Here is a 17585-nt window from a genome sequence, read left to right on the forward strand (position 1 = left end):
ACTAACTCCACCTTTTCTGCCATATCCTTAGTGTTAAGTTCAGTTACAGCCTTAGCCACCTTGTTGGAGGTCCTCTGCATACTGCTCCTGCATGGGGGTGGAATGTCCATGTTGGCCATCAGTAACCTCGCTCTCGTATTTCCTATAGGTGTGTCCTGTAGACCCAAGGCAAGTCCCACGTTGGGTGCTGCTGGGTTTGGCCCAGGTTTACCCGTCTCGATTTCTTTGTATAACTTCATTTCAGGTGCTACAAAGTCACATGTGACACATTTCAGTGTTATTTTCCAGCATGCTCCCATTTTCTCTCCTTGGCTATCTGCAGCTGAGGGTCGTCACAGTCACTGGATGTTGACCGATGCAGTCGCAGAGCTGTGTTCCATGCTTCGGCCACCTTTTCATTGTCGACTAGTCGCATACCCTCCAAGTCATCTTTGCTTGACTCTTGTTTCAGGTCATGCTTGCTCGTTGAAGTGGGACGCAGCAGCCTCACTGAAGTAGAGATGCCATCGCAGTCAGGTGTTGACAGCCCAGTGCCATCCAGCCTTGACTTGGTGACCAGGGAGAAGTCTTCTGCACTCAACCTAGTGACTGTCCTGGGTATCTGGGGTGGAGAGGCACCTTTCCGACTCTTCCGATTCAAGGGTGAGACCTTTGTTCCAGGGAGTATGGCCTTTGCTGAACTGTGACTTGATTCTCTTGCGGTCGCCTTTCATCGTGATTGTGTCGAATAGAACTAATGAGCTCTGAGCACAGCATGTACTTATATATCCCATCTCTGTGTGTTGTCACTGGCACTGACAAGCAGGTATATGTATTAGAAAATGTATTGGAAACTCAAGACATACACATGTCTTGCGCCACTGGTGTAAATCGCAGTTGAGCCATACACACCTACTGACACTTTGTCGCGTATTGGCCAGGTGTCAGGTGAGAGTGGACATGCTTGGTGACTCGCTGCACTTGATTGGCTGTACTCAGCTACTTGTGCAGCCAATCAATTTAACGAGGAAAGATAGGGCTTTCTAATGAATACAAATTTAACAGTTTCAATTTTCATTTTTGTTGAAAAATATGAACTTTAATGGAATTATTTTAGTATAAAATGCATGTATGTATATAAAAATAGAGAAAAAAAATGAAAAAAATGCTTTAATGGACTGAAACCATTGTCCTTTGATAGCACATGCAATAACAAAAGAGGAACACTTGATGTTTTTTGTCAATTTCCACCTGGTTATGGAGTTATAGACAAATTAGAATTGTGTTTGAAATTAATTCATGCCCAAAATTAACACTCAAATGCCAGAGATACAGCATGGAGTAAAAGCAGTATAAGTCAAGTTGTGTATGAGTTAGGGCTTTCAAATTTTCTGTGAGCCTTACATAGTGTCTGGGCTTAGTATTGATTAAGTTTTATTTAATTTGCAGACTTTTTGGTGTCCTGATATGTAGACCTGGGCCATGAGCCGCCATGAAAGGAACGAGTTCAGGGGTGAGCACCTGGTCGCGGTAAGCAGCAGCTGTGAGGTTTCCACGTTCACGACGTCGTCTCCAGACTCTATGCCTGCCGTCCGCGAATCTGAGGGTAAACCTGGATTCATCGCTAAAGACGACTCGATTCCAGTCTCTCTGGGTCTATCGGAGGTGACGTTGGGCCCACAGCAGACGTTGACGTTGATGAAACGGCGTCAATATTGGCCCACGATATGGACGTCGAGAATGGAGATTGGCAGGCCGCAACCGATTTCGAATGGTCTGTGAGGACAGTCGACCTCTAAACATCTCAGCCCTGGTTCGTGTAGCCGGCAGAAATCTGTCACGTAGGTGACGTAGGACGATTTGACGGTCGTCTGCTCGTGACGTCACACGTGGACGACCCGACCTTGGGCGATCAGAAGTGGTGCCAGTTTGTTGTAGACGACCTCGCAAGTCATACACAGTACGACGGCTGCATCCCATTGCTCTTGCGACGTCAATAACTGATCTTCCCGCTTGCAACATGCCAACGGCACGTTCACATTGCACATTTGACAATCGTGGCATTTCAAGTACCGTTAGAACTGTGGTTTAAAAGTGTTTTTTCAATTCTTGAGGCCAATGCAAACACGTGCATATGAAGAAAACTTCGATGCGAAGATCACGTGATCGACTGCACGTGCAAAACCTGATTTGGCACTAACGTCATTTGCACGACGAATGGATGGGTTTGAGTGGGTTTTTCTAACGTTTTTCTAGAGTCGAAAGATAGGGATCCAATTTCGGATACATAGATGTATCATCAGAGAAAAATTATTCATTATTTGTCAAATTACATTTTGTGAAGTTTCTTTTTTGACTCAGTATAGTTATCTGATAGAACAATGTGAATACCTACAACCAAAGCTTAGACGTAGTTATCGGCCATGAAGCATAGTTTTCAAACACTTTTGGATAATGTTATTTCATCAAATATTTTAGGAGTGTGAAGCTTTGATTGACCATATCACTGGAATTTAGCTCTATTCCTATACTGTATTAAACATTAGACACCAAATGAGTTGTTTGGATTTCATATCAGTACAAATTTAGTCCTCCACTAAGTATATGTAGTTAAACTACAAGGGTGGCCATTTTGGCAGTCATTTTGAATTCTGGGTAATATATAAAAAATCCTAATAACACGAAGTCACTCTAGAAGTAAAGAGAAAACAAAAACAACTTGTTTTAGAAACATAAATAATGTTAACTGCCATAAATATATCACCCTCACACATTTCCATGAAAAGTCGGAGAATTGCTAAAATACCCCTGTCTCAAAGAATAAGCTGTAAAACATTAAATTACCAAGATATGACCCACAAAATGACTTGTGTTGTGCCCAAGCCATCACTCTAGGAGAAACAAGTGTCAAAACACATCAAAAATATCAACTTTGGATGTACATGGAAACATTCGGTGTTCATTTTTATGTAAATTTAAGTGCTGAGAAGGCAAAACACGACAAAACAAAATGGCGGCCATTTGGGTTTTTTTCAAAACAAAATTATGTCAAATAATTTCTACACAGAAGTCAAAATGAAAGTGATCAGATTGATAGCAGTAAAACTACCAATGATTAACTTTGAGGTGTTGTCGGGCAGCAAACCAAATGTGACGAAAATGCTCGCAGACCCCAAGCACATATAATGGCCTGTGAAAAAAAACTGATACCATAATCTGAGAGTATTTACAGGCCTTTTCATGAGCCCAAGACAATCAGTACTGGGGAGGCTACGAAATCCTTTTTCTATTAAATGAAAAGTGATAGCTCCACACGTTGTGTGCTAACGATGATGTGGTAAGGATTGTCAGTGGGATTTACATCTTATAAATAATGACAATAAAGTGAGTCCTGATATATCCTACATAGCACTGCCCTATGACAATTAGCCAATGGAACTGAATTGTAACGTTCAGTTAGAGAAAGCCACTGAAACGAACGCAATGACAAAATACATCAAATGTCACCGGTCCCCCGGACGAACAAGTACTTAACCAATATCCTCGATCCTTGACCGTCGCCTGGTATGCGTGACCGCGGTCAAGGTTGACGTATTCCTGCCTGTATAGCTGTCACATTTTGTCTTGTTTGTGTTTGTCAAAGTCGACAGTCGACATTGTTAGAAACAACTCTAAAGATCAACACCATTTCCTAAAATACGTGTTGTCTTGCATGGGCCTCCTTCGATATTTTTTATATCATTACTGAATTTAAACATACTGTGAATAAAAAATGCTAAAATTTCACGTCCAAAAAAACGCCGATACATATATTTTAAGGAAGAAAGAAAAGTTATCTACCAGCTTGTTCGATGTCGTAAAGGTTTCAAATGAATGAACTTTAACCGTGTTTAATGTCATATTTTGAGCGTATTAAATCGTGGAATATTTGAGTAATACTAAAATGCGCCAAAGAGACTGATTTTGAAAGGTTTTGATGAGACTGATGGTTTAGTAGGACTCGACAAAACAATATACATACATACGTCGAACAATTTCAATAATGATATGACATCTATGTTTAAGCACACTCCGAGACGATAGGCCATAAACATGTATTCTCTAATTACATTCAATTACTGACAGTAACATGTGTTCACTAATTACATTCAATTACTGACAGTAACATGTGTTCGCGAACATGTTTTGTTTAGAATTACGGATTTTGTATTTGGCAGAAATATATATAAGTGAATATTTACACCGAAATTATGAAATTTATGAAATATGCAAACTGTTTTGTTTAGTTACAGAATTCTGACATTTTGTACTATCAATCTCCTGTCACATATAATCCACTAGACATGTAGCAGCGGCTGGTGTTTATATCCTGACTACCAGAAAGTGAGACATGATGTATGTATAATGTTTTCATCAGTACATAGTCTGTCTAGAGGAAGGTAATATTGAAAAACACCACTTTTCACTGTCGATCTGCCTGCCCACAAGGACAAACAAGGTATGTAGGCTTCAATGCATTCCTGCTACTTTCAGTTCACTGATGCATCAGCAAATTAAATAGATAAAAACTCGTCTTGCAAAGTAAGGCTGCAACTAATATCCCAGCTTATGCTATCAGTTACTAGATTTCATGGAGATATGCTGCGTACGCAAGCATAAATTGTACAGGGTGTAAGGACCAGTGCACAAAACGGAAGATCGTATTGTTGTCTACTCTAGGTAACAAGCTGCAACGATGTCGGACATTGACCAGTACGACTATGTGCGATTCACTGTGGGCGACATACATGGACGGGCCAGAGGAAGAGTGATTCCTGCGAGGCATGTGAAGAAGTTTTTGGAGACAGGCATAACCCTATATGGAGGTATGTTTAAATTGTTGTTGTTTTTTTATTTTTGTAAATGTTGGAATAGATATTCGGTGTTAGGTGAACAACTGACTTGTGTTTGTGACGGCTGTCCCCCATGGGACAGGATAGCCTATAGTACCTTTTTTGCGCGAACATCTGATCACTGATTGATACTGATTCATAAAAACATGGGTAACGTCCCAAACCTTAGACACCCATATCTTAGACACCTTAAAACAACAACATTTCTGATTGAGTGGAAACGTGATATAGTCAGAATTATTCACTCGAGATTTCTCATGAATATGGAAAAGACTGCGTCCCTTTTATTCCCAATAAAGATCACATATACTCTAAGGGGGTACAAATACATAAATCACTAATTGGCATTGTTGTTAATGAAACCCCGTCATTAAAACTACTCATTTCTATCTTTAATTAAACTTAAATCGACCTTTTTGACAATAGTGCACAATTCTCACCCGCGAACGAAATTTCAACCAATCAGAGCGGCGCGTCTCTGACGTCATATGAGGAATAGATATGAAGGCCGATGCAGAATTCATGTACATATCAGGGGGTAAATTATCTTGTTTACAGGTTTGTATAAACCTGAAATTGTGACAACTGTTGTGAATAATGAAAGCTATATGTTCTCACAATCTACTGACATTTAATTTTGTCTCCTGCTTTGCCTAGTTTCCGAGTTACAACTTGTTTTCATAGACGATTCTGTCAAAATCGCTTGGTGTCGCTAGGCCGGTGATCAGCCTCGCTCATCACGGTTACGGATTTCTTCAACTGAAACAGTGCGACATTAAGAAGGGTGGATGCCCATCAGATGCAGTTATTTGAAAATATCCCGGTAGTTCTTGTCTGATTGTAATAAAGTATCAAAGCAGTGGGGGCTTTTTCAGGTTTTTTAATGCCTGGGTGGTATTACATTGATTGATTGCTCATTATTGACTGATCCAAATTGATCCCATTTCTGTGTTTTTTTACCTCTATATTTAATCATGTCATGTAAAAATATGACGTCTATTACGTATGATATTAAAAAATGACATTTGATTTATTTGAATCCGTAAACAAAACAACCCTACTTTGCCATTGCTAGAAGAATCTGAAAATTTACTTAGGTAAATAGGTACATACAGTTTTAGCACACAACAAATGCTTATATGTATTTCTTACGCAACAATGAAGTTCTGTTCGTATTCTCAAAACTGTGTCAGCCCATAAGTTTTCACATACAATTAAAATTGCATGCAATACAGCAATTAATACTCACTTCTTGTAACCCGTGTTAGGTGGTATAAACCTACACATGTTATTTGTCATCATTCACTTGATGGTCAGTTAATGAATTTATAACAGGTAAAATTAGTGGTAACACCACTTAGATTACCCGACAAAGGTTCCCATTTGGCATTTCTTGTATCTGGAGTAAATACTCAACATTATAAACATCGATCAAAGGATTAACCGATAACACGCTGATTGATTAATTACTTTTATCTTGCACAGCGGATTTGTCAAAAGGTAGTGTTTATGTTTGTAGATTTAGTAATCTATACTGAATACACTCTGTCGTGTCTGTGTCTGCGTAAAAACAACGTCCTTCTTTCAAAGGATTAACCGCCAATACAGTGATTGATTGCTCATTATTGGCTAACAAAATAACTTTTTTTTAAACAATGGCATACATTATGCAATTAGTTGCCAGGTGTGCTATCTTGGGTGACCAATGAGACTACACCAGTGTGAAATACCTGAAATGATATATCACTTTTTGGTATATTAGAGGGGCGGTGGGGTAGCCTAGTGGCTAAAGCGTTGGCTCGTCACGCCGAAGACCCGGGTTCGATTCCCCACATGGGCACAATGTGTTAAGCCCATTTCTGGTGTCCCCCGCCGTGATATTGCTGGAATATTGCTAAAAGCGGCGTAAAACTAAACTCAGTCAGTCAGTGGTATATTAGACTGTTAAAAGACATCACTTGGAACAGCTGCAGATGAATGGCATATCACTCGTTTTTGTGGATATTGATGGATACATTCCTCGAACAAGGTAACAGCCTGACATTGTTCCTATAACTTTAATCTGTTTAAATTTTAATATTTCCATTTTGTTTTTATTCATTTGTCGTAGCATTCAACAAAATCATTGTTTTCGCCGTGAAGTGTAATGAGACAGACAACATACACTAGGGCGTGTGTGCGAATTATGATTCACATTGGCAAACTATGAAATGTCTAGATATTACTGTTATAAATTCACTATAAGTATCAGCAGATCGTCTGCTTTTTATTTAGTTTCAAAATGCATACAAGTATGATAATAAACTAATTAGGAATATAAGACCAAATATAAAGACGTACATTGACTAGTATCTACATACTGGCGAGTGGACATTAACCACGTGAATGAAGCAAGAAATTTATCGCGCAGTATTGTCACTTCGACAATACCATCTCGCTTCCGTGGAAGAAATCGTTATGTTAAAAGTTGTGTCATGCAAAATCCTTTTGGTCATGAATCAAATACATATTTAACTACGAGTAGAAAGTAGTTTTCATTTTCTAACTCGATGAAAACAAACCATAATCTCATTAATTCCCACAGACTGTAGCGCGTGACTTTACGATTTTCAAAAATGGCGGCGCCCTGTCGCAAACATCCGCCAGTCTGAGGATAAATGCTATATTTAGGTTTGTTTTCACCGACTGACAGTCGATGGATCACAAACATCATCTCGTGCAATTGCCCTCGATGACATGCCACCATTCCACATACCAATAAATTGCCATCTTTCATCAGTTGTCAGTTGCGGATGCCCCATATTTGATTAACGACAACGAAACTGATTTTCTATGTCATCGAGCTGTAGAAATATTTGCTTAATGGCGGGTCCTCGTAATGCACGTCATGTTCGCATTTGATCTCAGCGCGTGCATATCTAAAAATAATCTTACATATATACATAATATAATGTATGAATATAAATGGCTATGTGGAGGCTAAAAATCAAAGGTGTTGCGATACGTTTTTCTATCTGTGTACAATACTCATAACCATTCTAGTACCGGAGTCAGGCACCTAATCGCCACCACACGAAGTCAGCGATCTAACCCTCTCAGCCACTGAAGGTTCCACAAAAAGCAATGGCTGGTGGAGAAGAAAGGGGTATGAGAGAAAGACAAGTCACAGTAGTGGACTGAAAGGAAATTCAAATGAGGATGGGAAAACATTCATTACACAGAAATGTGTATTCAAATTTACTAGCTGTAACCTTGATCAACTTCTGAGCAAGAGTGGCGTGACGCTCCTTGAAATCCTGTTAAAAAGAGCACGCTCGATTGTACCTCAAAAGTTGTAATCAATGCAAATGTAAGCACCAAAGGCTGGAGCTGTTGGAATATTGTTCGACATGAAAGGGGAGTTGACTATTGGAAAGTTGAAATCATCCCCGTCTCACTTGTCTCCTTAATTTCAATTTCAAGTTCAACGGCGAATAGTACCATAAATATGTCAAGAATATCTAACCTGATAATACACTGCCTATCATCACTTAAGAAATCCATCATATCATGTATGTAAAGAGAAAACAGCAAGGAGATAACAGGCAGCCCTGTTTTACCTCAGTCAAAGAATTCACTTGGACCATCATTACGTGAAATACGTGACTTAACATTAAGATACATATCCTTTATAAGCCGAAAGGTCCTTCCTTGACGTAACATGTCAATATTTTACATAAACATTTCTAAAAACTGAATTCAGAGTCAAATGCAGAGTCAGGCAAACATACTTCCCTGTTCAGTCCGATTTTATTAATAGCGGGTGCTACCAGTAGGGCAGGACATGTGTAACCTTTTCGCGAACACTTGGTCTCCACTCATTTTCATTTATCCATTCATGTATTGTTCACGATTTTTTCTTCCTTTACGCCAAATCGAATTCGTTTCTGAGGACAGTAAAGACTGGGTATTCTTTTCGCGTATGGTATATATGTAAGTCAATAAATGACAGGCCACACTTGTATAAAGCAAAATGCTTTGTAATGATTGAGTCTAACACCAACATATTGTCAAGAGTCTGAAAATCTTTGCGAATCCCAGCCTGCCGTAGTATTAAGAGGTTGCTGCTTTCTGCCCAGTGATATAACCGATTACACCTTTTTAAAATCTTGCCAGAGGCATCGAGAAGTGTGATTGTCCAATAGTCACCGGGAATGTTAATGTGTCTCTTCTTATACAGGGTTATAATGATAGCTGTCTCGGGGTATATGCCTATTAATATAATGGAATTGAACAATGTTAACAGTAATTCAACAAAACATTTGGGTGCACTGGAGCTGACAACGAACATACGATTATACACTGTGACGAGCAGCTAGTTCTTAGAGCAATTGACAAGTAATCCAAGTTTCAGGAAGGTAATGCTAAAATTCACCAGTTGGTCCAATCGGATAACTCGCCCTGATAATACAAAACAAGCAACAATATCAATGTGGTTTAATTTTCATTGTTTAAAGAAATACTATAAGAAAACGCTTTGGCGTGAAAGCTACTGATATGAAGAATATATAACGTGCAATATTTCAACAGATATGATTTGTATATAGTTTAATGTTAATTTATTACTAATTTAATGTACTGCTTAAAATTAGTAGTTGTTGTTTTGAGTAGTCATCAAAGTAATAATAATAAAAAACGTGAACATATCATGTTCTAGTTTCAGTTTATGTGTAAATAGTGTAGAAAAACACATTCTCCATTACGATTAATGCATGAAAACGCGATTTGGGGCTGTTATATATAAAAATGTGCCCAAAACACGTCAGAATGAATCAGTCGCCGTGTATATAAAGAAAAGGATTTGCATATGTTTTATGTGGATACGTCTGTCAACCGTCAGTAACGTAAAACTCACGTCTCGTCGACAATATGTGGACGACAAACAAGTTATGACGTCAGTTCTTTGTTATGTGTGTAACAATATCGGTAAACCTTTCATGACAACATCCATCGGAATACAAATTAAGAATATGGTGTCTTATCATAGCAGTCAGTAGTCGAACTATGACGTCACAGCCGCAGTATGACGTCAGTGTTACGAAAAAACGTTTAGTGTCAGGAAAAATCATGTAGCGGTTTTTGTCAAGTGACGTCAAATCTTACATACTGCGATGAAACCTTGAATGGAGACACGTGTCTTGTTTCATACTCCCTGGGAGTAAATGAGCGGGACAGGTAACTTATCTTACTGGCGAGGTATTCTGGGCTGCCGTGTAGACTGATCCATGACTGGGTGCCGTGTACCTGTTACCTTGAGTTGTTTGGCAACAGAAACGTTAACGTAATACGACGTTACCTTATAAACACAACATTGACGTCATGTATGCTGACCGTCGCGTCGTATGTAGGGTATATATTTCAAAAGATACCCGAATACAGACACTGCATAATATGTGACACTCCAGCGGTTCGCAGAGTGAGTGAGTGAGTGAGTGAGTGTCAATTTATTCACCTTCGCTTTTTCGTTACAGGTTTCCTGACATTTGACCTTAAGAACGAAGACGTCCCCATATCCATAGACGACCCAGACTCCAAAAGAATTCCTAAAGCGTTTGCAATAGCTGATCCAAGTACTCTCTACGCTGTACCATGGGCAAGTGAGAACGGATTGAAGGTTGCTGACATCATCTGTGAAAGTTACTGGTTGAAAGATAAGACGAAACAACTGGCATGTCCCCGATACGTTGCTACACAACAACTGGAGAAGCTAGCAGACCATGGCTTCAGCTTCTTCTCTGGTTTTGAATTGGAGTTCCTGTTGATGAGACCAGGTGAAACATCGTCACAGCAGTATGATCTGATGAATCAACGCCTTATAACGAAGCACAGCGATTTTCTATTTCACCTTGAAAGGCATATGTACCTTGCTGGCGTTGATATTGAAAATATTCATGCTGAGTATGAAGCGAACACCTTTGAAGCTGTCCTTAAGCCATCCTATGGGATCACAAGCGCAGAATCTTGCTTTAAGTTCAAGACTGGAATTTTAGAAATAGCTGATAAGAAAGATCGCATTGTCAGCTTTCAGTCAAAACATAATGTGGGGGAAATTGGAATGCATTTCAACCATTCCCTTTGGTCATTATCTGATGGTGTCAACGTCTTCCATGATCCGGGAAGTCGGGATGGCCTCAGTCCGTTAGGTCAGTATTGGTTGGCTGGAATTCTGAAACATTCAAAAGCCCTGACTGCCCTATGGTGTCCAACCAGCAACTGCTTTGAGCGTTTGCACAAACCTAATTTACCAGGGCCAATCTTCTGGAGCACTGATGACCGAGCGGCTTGTGTGAAACTTAAGTCTTTGGAAACTGGAACATATCTGGAACATCGTATTCCCAGCGGGATGAGCAACCCCTACCTCACCATGGCGGCCACCATTGCTGCAGGTCTTGACGGGATTGTGAAGAAGATGGAGTGTCCTCCTGTTGACGAATTCTCCCAAGGCGCTCTTCCTTGCACTCTGTTGGAGGCGATAGATGACCTTGAGAGGGATACGGACATGGTGAATAGTTTGGGTGTTGAGTTCGTTGAATGGTTTGTTCGCACACTCAAGAGTGACACTGACCCATGTGTTTTGAAGAACAGATACACGTCAACACACTGAAGGGAGTTATCCCAGTTGATATCCCAACTGATAAATATGTATATACGTATCACTGTCATTATTTAACAGGAAACGTTCGATATCCCAACTGATAAACATGTAGATACTACTTGATATATGTATATGTATAATCGTCATATTTAACAGGAAACGTTCGCTATCCCAACTGATAAATATCTAGATACTACTTGAACTCTAAGTACGTACATGTATCATCGCCATTAATAAACAGAGAACGTTCGACTTACTAACGCTGACACTATGGGATATTTACCAATTTAACGGCACGTCAACCTAATCCAGAATGTAGCCACACATGTACTCTTTTATCAAACTTCGGATGTTTGGAAGCAGTTAGCAAAGGCAACATATTGTTGTTACATTCCTATGCAATGAAACCGTAAAGATGCCTGCGTGTGGTCTATATACTTATAGCCTGCACTGCTTGGTCCGACAAATAAAATGTAAAAAGTCACATCTAAAAAGAGCCTTTCAATTTGTTTTCCGGGCGGAAACCTTAAATCACATGGCCATGAGCAATAGGTTATGAATCCGCATAAGAAAGCATTAAATTACTTGCTTTTGCGATAGCTATCCCTTGGAAACATGGTCTTGAAAGAAATAAAGAACGGGTTTGCAGCAACTGCTCCATTACGTTAGTTGACTATCCACTGACAGAGTGGCTAGTTCAGCCTGACATCCCAATAACGTGTATTATCATCCTGCAAACTGACACTGAAATACGACAGGGCCATACAGGCAAAACACAATACCTTCAACATTGTTAATCTGAAGTGTATAGAGGCTATTCAGGTTTTCGCATTTGAAATGTTAACATTTAGAAATGTGTATTATAAAGAACCCAGTTACCAAACTCGATTTTTGGCCTTTTTTCGATGAAACTATTAAAGTATCTTGTACTCAGTCATTTCAGCTATTTCGTTATATTCAATTAACGTGAAAAACTCTTCCCAAATATGAAACCGATGCGTGGAATACTTTCATTCTTGCTGGAGAAATACCTGTGTTGTGGGAGTGACATATATATCCGGATATTAACACTTACATCATAACACCCTTCAATGGTATTTTAAGTACAAAGCATAGTACCTGTTCAGTGTTCCATTAAATGTATACCATACTTTTATGTGATTGCCTGTGAGTTAAGCATTCCAAAATATTCCATTGGCTCACTGATCACTCTACACTAACGTTATATAATGCTTGAAGTTTTTAAACCACAGTAATTCTATGCATTTCGTGATGAAATATATTGTTTAAAAATGTAGTAAATATATTTCTCCAGAGTGAAATCATACCTTTTGCAGGGACCTTTTCAGCCAGCCTGTTTTCAAACTGAGATCGGTTAGAAAATACATTACGCCCTTATCATGAACGTATGAAAACAGCATGTTGAAATCTAAACAATTCAAGCAAGGATCTACTCTGATACCATAGTGAGACAGCAAAATAGGTCAATATGTCAGTGCAATCGTTTATACAACTGTATTCATGTAAAACGAAAACTGGGTGTTGGGGAAGAATAAAGTATTATCATCAACTGTAACACATCGTGTTTTTGTGTTGTCATTGTATGCTATGGTGCAAAAGCTGTGCATGTGTTACAAGACTTGGTTGCCCTTGGGGTACTAGGTGTGTATTTACGCTGTAGTCATAAAGATGCGCCCGTGGTAAACCTGTCCGAAGCCCAAAAGGTAAACGATGGTTACTTTGCCAATCAAAATCGTGGTCACATATCCATTCACTGTTTCTAAGTGATTCATTTCAATATTTTTGCCAATGTTTTTCATCAATATATTGACCTTGCAATCTGTTTCAGCAGATAAATGTTGTTTCTTATTCCACCAACCTGCGGGTCATCGAGCCTAAACATCTATAGTGGGATGTACGATACACTCCTTTGGTGGACCCCAGTCAGAGGATGTCATTGATATCATCTGTTTGGCTGTCAGGCGTGGAGACATAGTTGATTGCGTGCCATCGATTGGCGCCGAATGTTTATTGTGATATCAATTACTGGTTTGTCTGATCCAGGCTTGATTGGTGGGAGGCGGTCACATGTGTCTCTATTATTTCTAGTTCACGTGGTGTCACTGGCGCTTCCGTCATTAAATGAAGACGCTTGATAATTCAGTTCTCAATTAATTCATTTTTGGGAGAAGGAATCATCTGAAGATAATCTACACATAACATTACATGCTAGCTTTATGTTAGAAAACAATGAACGTGCGTTGTTGGGCATAATGAGGAAGGGGAGTTAAGGATAAAATATTTTCAAAAATAAATCAGACAGGCTTTCTTGAAAAAACATATTCATTAACGATGTCCAAGATAGAACGCCGAATCTTCTATTTTAGAAATACAGTTTAGTCTAATGGCGTGAAGAAATGTTATACTTATACCTCAGCTCTCGCATCATCTTATGAGAAAATATGAAGACGGGTGATACCAAACCGCATCAGTTTTAAAGAAATTCAATTTAGTGTTGTTTTCTTGGTACATATAGGACACACGATGATGAAGGTATTGTGCAGCATTCGATATAGATTCAAGATGGATCAGTGTATAACCAGACTTCTTGACAATTTACTAGTACATGTTTCTAATTTATTATTTTGTTGTCGTGGTTCAAAAAGAGATTCCATATTTTATTGATTAATTGGAGTAAAGACATTTTTTCAGAACGAATATCCATGCAACGTGTTAAAAGAAAAAGAATATATAAGGTACCTTCTTCTTTATCATACTAGTTCTGTAGGTGCTGGAAAGAGTGAGTGAGTTGGGTTTTACTCAATATTTAGCAATAGTCCAAGAACATCACGGTGTGGGACACCAGAAATGGGCTTCATACATTGTACCGATGTGGGGAATCGAACCCGGCCTTCGTCAAGATGGTCGACCGCTTGAACTCCAAAACTGAACTACCATCCCGGTACCAACCCCATCCTCATCGTGAACCAGAACAAATACAATGTCGGTACTGAAACAGATTCACCGAGTCTCATATGGAAATAAATGACAAGTTTTTGATAAAGTATACATCTATTAGACACAAAACAGTTGCTCAATCGTGGTATAATAATAGCAACGTCGTTAACGTCAAATGCAAATACCCAACGTACCAAATCCCGACGCCCCGCAAACAAAGTTGGATACCTTCCATCACGTACCTGACGCTACCAGCGATTGTTAATGGTATTGCATATTAAAGTCCGACTTGATAATTAGATAATTAGAATGTACTAAATATAATCATTTCGAATATCATTGGATGATGCCTATTTCTGATGTCCCCCGCCGTGATATTGCTGGAATATTCCTAAAAGCGGAGTAAAACCAAACTCACTCACTCACTCTAGCAGTGGAACTGAATAACCTGTCAAAAAATTACAATAACTTGGTTCAATGATGAAAGGGTGGAAATCATAAATGGCATACTATAATACAGTATACTCTAGATCCTAATACTGTCCGGTCACTTGATGTCTGCCTTAACTTTTCGCTTGTAAGAGACAGAAACGTCTTGCCACCCGTGACGAGGTGACACCAGTGTGACAGATGTATTCGTATTTATCTTTTCCTCCCCAGGTCGATTCTGGATTTGTGTTTTTGAATCATAGATTCACATGATTAATATCCTTGGGGTTTTGTAAAGTCTGAGATGTGCATGACTTCGGACTTTTCTCACGCAACACGTGATATAACAGGAATATATTTCAAATCTAACATACGGAAAACCTAATGTCATGACCTAAACAGGGAACCAGTCATCTCAACGTCCTGTAATCCAGTGTCTATGAAAAGGCCGAGTTTGTCGCGCCTGAACCGAATTAAACGGCATATGTATAGCTCGCGATCGCAGTGATCTTTCAGTTGGGCACAGAAAATCCAACTGTCAAATGCATAGGTCACAGTGACGCTCTTACATCCGCCTTGAATGTATGTATCGCGGTGACCTTTCAGTTATTCATGTAAGCTAATTTTCAGGTCATGGTTGAACATCTATTCCAAGATATTCCTGTGTTGGCGTTGCATGTATTCACACTATTTGCCAGCTGCACAACCGACAAATAAAAAACACGAGCGCACAATGTACTTCATGACCAATATTACCCGGTCATGCTCGGGTAGGCAACACGCTGTAGGTCTGAGCATGTCCCATTTAGAATTGAGTCCTGGCGTAAGCTTTTCAGATACACGTATCAAACGATCGGGTCATGCAAACGAGTTGACTGAAACTCAACATTAGTAACCTGTAGTTAATCACCAACATTGAAAACGCGCCACTTACAAAAGTTCAGTTTACTAGTGATTGTCCTGTGATTGTAATCTATTCCACCCCAGACCATGACGCTCCCACCATCCAAAGGTCTGTCTGAACCATACACTCATCAGCATATCGTTCACTACATCTACGCCAAACACGTAATCGGCCGTCAGCATTACGTAGATGAAGACGTGACTCGTCTGTGACTACCACACCATGCCATTGTTGTAACCTTTACTGAAAATGCTTGCTAGCCCATTGTATACGCTCATTACGGTGTCTGTCAGTCAGAATTGATCCACCGTAAGAACGTCGAGCATGGAGCCCTGTAGCGTGTAGACGGCGTCGCATTGTGTCAGCGCTGACTTTGAACTTTGAACTAGTACATCAGTCCTGGCAGTCGGCGGTGTTCGATCACGGATATGGTCAAGATCAATATGGCGATCCTGACGGGGCGTCGTGACACGTTGTTGCCAAGGTCGCTGAAGGTCACGGGTGCTGCCTCTCTGCTGATGTTGTCTATGAAGCCTAACGATGGTGGAGTGGCCAAGCCTAAGTTGACAAGCAATATCCCTGCTGCTGGTGCCAACCAGAATAATGAGTGGTACACGTTCTCTTTCGTGAGGTGTTAACCTCGGCATATCTGTCCTCGTTTCACAATCGTTAGTGAAGAAATGATAATCGTTTCTCATACACCTGTTTTCAATGTCACAGTCAGCATGAATTCGGAATGAAATTTGCGCTTTTTTCATGGCGTGGCTGCATGTTGATGCGTTTTGGAATTAAGAGTCATACTGCGAACAGGAATTTGTTTCTAAAGCTTGTTTTCATCTAGACATGCCCTTCGACTTGATGTTGAATGTTCATTGATCATTGTCATGCTGAAATCCGTCTTGGACGATTTTAGACTGGTGCGTTTTCAATGTTGATGAGTATATAACCACAGAGTTATAGTGAACTTTGGCCATTAAACAATACATCACGTGAGTAACCAAGGATCCAGATATTACTCAGTTCCATCCTCCCGAGTTCAATCAATCAATCTTTATTCTGTACTGAAGAGACCACAGGCATATAGTGCATAAAACGTACATACATTTATATTCGCCCGAATAGTAACATTTACAATTTTTCAAATATTATTATTTTTTCTTTGTAATGTTGCATGGAATATAAACGTTGATAAATTCTGAAGTATTAAAAGGTTTGTACTGGTTAGTTATGATAAAAATTGAATATCGTTTGGATATCTATAAAAATGATTTGATTAATATTTTCTACTAATATGAGATCTCAGTACAGCAGACAAATATGAAGGAAATTGTACTAATTCTCGACAGTATTTAAAACACATAGTTGGCATGGTCTCTCCTGTCGAAAACTATTAGTATAACGTCCAGTTTCTATAAATAAATCATGAGATGAAAATCGACACCGTGATAATGCAACTCGGAAATCTTTACTGTTATCATTGAGAGGTACCACTCTAGTTATAGTGAACTTTGGCCATTAAACAATATATCGCGTGAGTAACCAAGGATCCTGATATTACTCAGTTCCATCCCCCCGAGTACCCGAGTTATGCATCCCAACCCTTGTACAAGGTTTATGATCTGAGCGTGTTTGGATTATTTGCTTGGCATATTAAACATGGACAAGCATTACCGTCTAATATTACGTTAAGTTTCAGCTCACGGGTGTTTGACTTGGTGGCGCCATAGTAGGTGCAGCTATCATAGCCATCTCATGGTTACTGTGGACAGATGAAGAGAGGAAAGTCAGC

At 39.5% G+C, this 17585-nt stretch overlaps 1 protein-coding gene across 1 annotated transcript; it reads left to right on the top strand.

Moving 5' to 3' along the window:
- The first annotated feature begins 3249 nt into the window (after positions 1-3249).
- On the top strand, positions 3250-13081 carry LOC124291817 (lengsin-like). The gene is made up of 2 exons (XM_046728895.1): positions 3250-4844; positions 10382-13081. The coding sequence occupies exons 1-2, from the start codon at positions 4715-4717 to the stop codon at positions 11512-11514; spliced, it is 1263 nt and encodes a 420-aa protein (XP_046584851.1). The 5' UTR covers positions 3250-4714; the 3' UTR covers positions 11515-13081.
- Positions 13082-17585: the final 4504 nt, after the last annotated feature.

The sequence above is a fragment of the Haliotis rubra genome, unplaced genomic scaffold (genome assembly GCF_003918875.1).
Source record: "Haliotis rubra isolate DU_JTF1 unplaced genomic scaffold, ASM391887v1 Scf5, whole genome shotgun sequence".
NCBI lineage: Eukaryota > Metazoa > Mollusca > Gastropoda > Lepetellida > Haliotidae > Haliotis > Haliotis rubra.